The sequence below is a fragment of the Salvelinus fontinalis genome, unplaced genomic scaffold (assembly GCF_029448725.1).
Source record: "Salvelinus fontinalis isolate EN_2023a unplaced genomic scaffold, ASM2944872v1 scaffold_2396, whole genome shotgun sequence".
In the NCBI taxonomy this organism is placed as follows: Eukaryota; Metazoa; Chordata; class Actinopteri; order Salmoniformes; family Salmonidae; genus Salvelinus; species Salvelinus fontinalis.
Genome location: NW_026602605.1, coordinates 1 through 7,500, shown reverse-complemented (window position 1 = coordinate 7,500; position 7,500 = coordinate 1). Strand labels below are relative to the sequence as shown.

At 45.6% G+C, this 7,500-nt stretch overlaps 1 protein-coding gene across 1 annotated transcript in view; it reads right to left on the bottom strand.

Moving 5' to 3' along the window:
• LOC129850870 (dedicator of cytokinesis protein 1-like) overlaps positions 1-6,727 on the bottom strand; it is an 8,041-nt gene extending 1,314 nt beyond the window's left edge. The window contains exons 1-4 of the mRNA XM_055917059.1: positions 6,631-6,727; positions 4,655-4,738; positions 1,946-1,986; positions 1,463-1,518 (exon numbers count right to left, since the gene is read on the bottom strand). Coding sequence (XP_055773034.1) covers positions 1,463-1,518; positions 1,946-1,986; positions 4,655-4,738; positions 6,631-6,727 — 278 coding nt within the window. The remainder of the gene's footprint in view (positions 1-1,462; positions 1,519-1,945; positions 1,987-4,654; positions 4,739-6,630) is intronic.
• Between the last annotated feature and the right edge of the window lie 773 nt (positions 6,728-7,500).

The window sequence follows — 7,500 nt, the reverse complement described above, 5'->3', positions numbered from 1 at the left end:
GGTGGATTACACACGACAACAACCAGGGGTGGATTACACAGGACAACAACCAGGGGTGGATTACACAGGACGACGACAACCAGGGGTGGATTACACACGACAACAACCAGGGGTGGATTACACACGACAACAACCAGGGGTGGATTACACACGACGACAACCAGGGGTGGATTACACACGACGACAACCAGGGGTGGATTACACACGACAACAACCAGGGGTGGATTACACACGACGACAACCAGGGGTGGATTACACACGACGACAACCAGGGGTGGATTACACACGACAACAGCCAGGGGTGGATTACACACGACGACAACAACCAGGGGTGGATTACACACGACGACAACCAGGGGTGGATTACACACGACGACAACAACCAGGGGTGGATTACACACGACAACAACAGTCAGTGTGTGGATTACACACGACAACAACAGTCAGTGTGTGGATTACACACGACAACAACCAGGGGTGGATTACGAACGACGACAACAGCCAGGGGTGGATTACGAACGACGACAACAACCAGGGGTGGATTACACACGACAACAACCAGGGGTGGATTACACACGACGACAACCAGGGGTGGATTACACACGACGACAACCAGGGGTGGATTACACACGACGACAACAACCAGGGGTGGATTACACACGACAACAACCAGGGGTGGATTACACACGACGACAACCAGGGGTGGATTACACACGACGACAACCAGGGGTGGATTACACACGACAACAACCAGGGGTGGATTACACAGGACGACAACAACCAGGGGTGGATTACACACGACAACAACCAGGGGTGGATTACACAGGACGACAACAACCAGGGGTGGATTACGCACGACAACAACAACCAGGGGTGGATTACACATGACGACAACAACCAGGGGTGGATTACACACTACAACAACCAGGGGTGGGTTACACACGACAACAACAACCAGGGGTGGATTACACACGACAACAACAACCAGGGGTGGATTACGCACGACAACAACCAGGGGTGGATTACGCACGACAACAACCAGGGGTGGATTACACATGACAACAACCAGGGGTGGATTAGTAACATGACAACAACCAGGGGTGGATTACACACGACAACAACCAGGGGTGGATTACGCACGACAACAACCAGGGGTGGATTACGCACGGCAACAACCAGGGGTGGATTACGCACGACAACAACCAGGGGTGGGTTACGCACGACAACAACCAGGGGTGGGTTACGCACGACAACAACCAGGGGTGGATTACACAGGACAACAACCAGGGGTGGATTACACAGGACAACAACCAGGGGTGGATTACACATGACGACAACCAGGGGTGGATTACACATGACAACAACCAGGGGTGGATTACACTGACACTGATCTGATTTCCATGCGGTCTCAATAAAGTGTCAAAATATCCTTCAAAAATAAATGAACAGAATCAGCACTGACCCATTGCCTTCGACGGTGGCCTCCTTGAGGTGTATGTAACAGGCAGGAAAGATCCCCTGGAACAGAAGGCGGGAAAAACAGGACACACAATAAGTAGATTGATACGGGACAGGCGGTATAACGCCTGAACTAGTTCGGATTTCAGATCGGATTTCAGATCGGATTTCAGATCGGTTATTTCAGATCGGTTATTTCATGGAGGTTAAATGACATCCTGAGTCCATTGCTTAGCAGAAGAGAAGGGTGGAAAGAAAGGACACACAATAAACCCTGATACAAAATAATATTAGATATGTTATCGACATTACACCATATTAACATCATAGTATATCACATTATGATTAACAAAAGCTTCAACTGAACAGGTTTTGATTTCAACAGGTCATGTCAGATGTTGGAATGTCGCTCCAACAAACCCTGAATAGACGAGGGGAACAGCTGAGATGAAACTACACCGTCGAATGTACAAAAATACCAACTCACTTTGTTGGACTTCCTCCTCAGCCTGTGTCCTCTGTACCAGCCTGGAGGAGGAGAGAACAGGACTGATTACACAGCAGAGGAAACACCTAGCATTAGCATCACGCAGAATTCTCATCTACAAAACACAATGGGGGGGGGGTAATATGTGAATTCTGACAGGGAGGAAATGACACAGATCAGCTAAGAGTTTTAACGGAGACATTTACCAAAACACCAGCGACACTGAGAACGACAGAATCATCTGCAATTATCCTCGTCACTTAGTGTGCCCTTATAAACGTACAGTACACCTCATAATGTCTCTAGTACGTGTCCTGAGGTCGTCACTTAGTGTGCCCTTATAAACGTACAGTACACCTCAATGTCTCTAGTACGTGTCCTGGGTCATCACTTAGTGTGCCCTTATAAACATACAGTACACCTCATAATGTCTCTAGTACGTGTCCTGGGTCGTCACTTAGTGTGCCCTTATAAACGTACAGTACACCTCATAATGTCTCTAGTACGTGTCCTGGGTCATCACTTAGTGTGCCCTTATAAACGTACAGTACACCTCATAATGTCTCTAGTACGTGTCCTGGGTCGTCACTTAGTGTGCCCTTATAAACGTACAGTACACCTCAATGTCTCTAGTACGTGTCCTGGGTCATCACTTAGTGTGCCCTTATAAACGTACAGTACACCTCATAATGTCTCTAGTACGTGTCCTGGGTCATCACTTAGTGTGCCCTTATAAACGTACAGTACACCTCATAATGTCTCTAGTACGTGTCCTGGGTCATCACTTAGTGTGCCCTTATAAACGTACAGTACACCTCATAATGTCTCTAGTACGTGTCCTGGGTCATCACTTAGTGTGCCCTTATAAACGTACAGTACACCTCATAATGTCTCTAGTACGTGTCCTGGGTCATCACTTAGTGTGTTGATAAAAGAATTTATTACGTTTTAAGATAAATGATTAAATAATTCTACCCGGAAACTTACCCATTAGGGATTAGAGGTGGAGTAATTAATTACAAGGAGTAATTAAAAGTATTAAACATAAGTCAGACTAGGTTAGACTGGGAGAGAGAGAAATGTGCTTAAGAAAACACCTAGAAACAATTAAACTATGGTTGAACCGACCCGGCTGTAACTCTGGGAAGATAGGGCAGGGAACACTTTATCTGAAGGGGACTGGAACTGTCAGCTGGGTAGTGAGAAACTGTGGGGAGAACTCTAGAGAAGATAGCTCTCCTGATGTTAGTGTGTATGTGTGTGTGTGTAGGTTAAATGTTATAAAAGGAACCTCTTTGTATAATGAATGGTAGAGCTCTCGTGAATAAAATTGGATTTGACTAATGGTGAGCTGGGAATTCTGTCCGTTTCATTTAAACCAGAACTTCACACATTCTGGGTTGCAGACCGATTAGGATCATTGACATTTATGTAAATTGATCACAAAATTCTATATCAGTGTGTTCCTACCTTCATATGTCTCTAGTATGTGGACTGTGTCATCAGTGTGTTCCTACCTTCATATGTCTCTAGTATGTGGACTGTGTCATCAGTGTGTTCCTACCTTCATATGTCTCTAGTATGTGGACTGTGTCATCAGTTAGTGTGTTCCTACCTTCATATGTCTCTAGTATGTGGACTGTGTCATCAGTTAGTGTGTTCCTACATTCATATGTCTCTAGTATGTGGACTGTGTCATCAGTTAGTGTGTTCCTACCTTCATATGTCTCTAGTATGTGGACTGTGTCATCAGTTAGTGTGTTCCTACCTTCATATGTCTCTAGTATGTGGACTGTGTCATCAGTGTGTTCCTACCTTCATATGTCTCTAGTATGTGGACTGTGTCATCAGTTACTGTGTTCCTACCTTCATATGTCTCTAGTATGTGGACTGTGTCATCAGTTAATGTGTTCCTACCTTCATATGTCTCTAGTATGTGGACTGTGTCATCAGTTAGTGTGTTCCTACCTTCATATGTCTCTAGTATGTGGACTGTGTCATCAGTTAGTGTGTTCCTACATTCATATGTCTCCAGTATGTGGACTGTGTCATCAGTTAGTGTGTTCCTACCTTCATATGTCTCTAGTATGTGGACTGTGTCATCAGTGTGTTCCTACCTTCATATGTCTCTAGTATGTGGACTGTGTCATCAGTTAGTGTGTTCCTACCTTCATATGTCTCTAGTATGTGGACTGTGTCATCAGTGTGTTCCTACCTTCATATGTCTCTAGTATGTGGACTGTGTCATCAGTGTGTTCCTACCTTCATATGTCTCTAGTATGTGGACTGTGTCATCAGTGTGTTCCTACCTTCATATGTCTCTAGTATGTGGACTGTGTCATCAGTGTGTTCCTACCTTCATATGTCTCTAGTATGTGGACTGTGTCATCAGTTAGTGTGTTCCTACATTCATATGTCTCTAGTATGTGGACTGTGTCATCAGTTAGTGTGTTCCTACCTTCATATGTCTCTAGTATGTGGACTGTGTCATCAGTTAGTGTGTTCCTACCTTCATATGTCTCTAGTATGTGGACTGTGTCATCAGTGTGTTCCTACCTTCATATGTCTCTAGTATGTGGACTGTGTCATCAGTTACTGTGTTCCTACCTTCATATGTCTCTAGTATGTGGACTGTGTCATCAGTTAATGTGTTCCTACCTTCATATGTCTCTAGTATGTGGACTGTGTCATCAGTTAGTGTGTTCCTACCTTCATATGTCTCTAGTATGTGGACTGTGTCTCCAATCTGAAGTGACAGCTCCTCGTCTCCACGGACATCATAATTATAGATTGCTGAGGGGAGAGAAGAAGAGGCTATTAAAAGGACAGGAAAAGGAAATAAGACATGAGACTCCTGTGTGGGTGGCATACTAAAACATAGCAGCAGCCAGGCTCACAGAACACCCACACAGAATGACACATATCATATCTGCTGTATACACAGTCATCTACACCCTGGACACTAACAAGACAGCATATGTTCCACCCCACCACACACACACACACAGATTGACACATATCATATCTGCTGCATACACAGTCAAACACCCTGGACACTAACAACATTAACAAGAGAGCATATGTTCTACCCACAACACACCACTTCCAATAAGGTCGGGGAGGACTCTACCTCTCCTCTCCTGCTGGGGGAAAGATACCATGAGGGCCGCCGGTCGATGGGATTACTTTACCAAGGTGACTGACGGCATAATTTTAAAAAAGGGGCCTTGTCACCACGGGTAACCCTCCACCCCACCGGGCAGGTATATTTAACAGAATTAACGTGTCCTCGTACGTCTTAAGCCCCCCCCCCCATCTACAGGAGCTTATGCTGCACAGACACAATGAACTGAGACTCAGCCCAAACTGCACCCTATTCCCTACATAGTGCACTATTTCTGACCAGAGCCCTATGGAGCTGGTCTAAAGTAGTGCACTATTTCTGACCAGAGCCCTATGGAGCTGGTCTAAAGTAGTGCACTATTTCTGACCAGAGCCCTATGGAGCTGGTCTAAAGTAGTGCACTGTTTCTGACCAGAGACCTATGGAGCTGGTCTAAAGTAGTGCACTGAATAGGGAATAGGGTGCCATTTGAGACGCAGACATAGGCATGATGGGATGAATTTCATTAGTTTGCAATCGCAACAAATAATCTGCTCAGACCTAAACAAGGATAGAAAAGCCGTGCTTTAAATTCTCAGACAACCCAAAGATTCCTAGACGGCCTTCCAGACTCCCTCCACCTAACCAAGAACGTCAGAGTAGAAAAATCAGTTGACCACCTAACCGAGGACGTCAGAGTAGAAAAATCCGTTGACCACCTAACCGAGGACGTAGGAGTAGAAAAATCAGTTGACCACCTAACCGAGGACGTAAGAGTAGAAAAATCAGTTGACCACCTAACCGAGGACGTAGGAGTAGAAAAATCAGTTGACCACCTAACCGAGGACGTAGGAGTAGAAAAATCAGTTGACCACCTAACCGAGGACGTAGGAGTAGAAAAATCAGTTGACCACCTAACCGAGGACGTAGGAGTAGAAAAATCAGTTGACCACCTAACCGAGGACGTAGGAGTAGAAAAATCCGTTGACCACCTAACCGAGGACGTAGGAGTAGAAAAATCAGTTGACCACCTAACCGAGGACGTAGGAGTAGAAAAATCAGTTGACCACCTAACCGAGGACGTAGGAGTAGAAAAATCAGTTGACCACCTAACCGAGGACATAGGAGTAGAAAAATCAGTTGACCACCTAACCGAGGACGTAGGAGTAGAAAAATCAGTTGACCACCTAACCGAGGACGTAGGAGTAGAAAAATCAGTTGACCACCTAACCGAGGACGTAGGAGTAGAAAAATCAGTTGACCACCTAACCGAGGTATCTAAATGTAAGCTTGTGTAATACACGCACGACTAAAAACAAAACAAGTAATGATCTCCCTGGTGGACAGAAAATACCCAAGCCCTGAAGCTAGCATCCAGAACCCTGGAAAGGAAATGGACCAGAACCCTGGAAAGGAAATGGACGCCCGTCAGGAAGTCCAGGATCCAGTTGGGAGGTGTTTAGTCTCAGGGTCCTCAGCTTAGTGATGAGTCGAGGGCACTATGGTGTTGAACGATGAGCTGTGGTCAATGAACAGCATTCTCACATAGGTGCTCCTCTTGTCCAGGTGGTAGAGGGCAGTACGTGCACTAGAGACTATGTCATCTGTGGATCTGTTGGGGCGGTATGCGAATTGGACTGGGTTCAGGGTGTCTGGGGTGATGATGTGGATGTGAGCCATGACCCCACCTTTCAAAGCATTTTATTTGTACAGATTTGAGTGCCACGGAACGATAGTCATTTAGACAGATTACCTTGGTGTTTTTAGGCACAAAAACTACTGGAGGACTGCAAAACAAATGTAGTATTATTTCATTAAATGTACACCTTTATTTAACTAGGTAAGTCCGTTAAGAACAAATTCTGGATTCGAACCAGGGACTGTAGTGACACCTCTTGCACTGAGATGCAGTGCCTTAGACCGCTGTGGTGCTCAGGAGCCCTTGAAACATGTAGGTATTACAGACTGGGTCAGGGAGAGTGTGATTGTGTATGCTGGTGTGACTGTGTGACTGCGTGACTGCGTGTTGGCTGCATTTGCGACCTGGAATCATTGGACTGGCCCTGAAATGATTTGTTACCAGTCCGGTATCAATCAATCAGCGACCTCCATATTATCCAGGAGGAGAGTTCCTGGAAACGTCATCAAATCCCTTCTGCTGCCTCCTTTCATTCCACACTTGTTTTCTCACAACAACATGGCAGCCTACTCCCTACATAGTGCACTAATTCCCTATAGAACCCTGGTCAAAGGTAGTGCACAACTTCCCTATAGAACCCTGGTCAAAGGTAGTGCACTACTTCCCTATTGAACCCTGGTCAAAGGTAGTGCACTACTTCCCTATAGAACCCTGGTCAAAGGTAGTGCACTAATTCCCTATAGAACCCTGGTCAAAGGTAGTGCACAACTTCCCTATAGAACCCTGGTCAAAGGTAGTGCACTACTTCCCTATA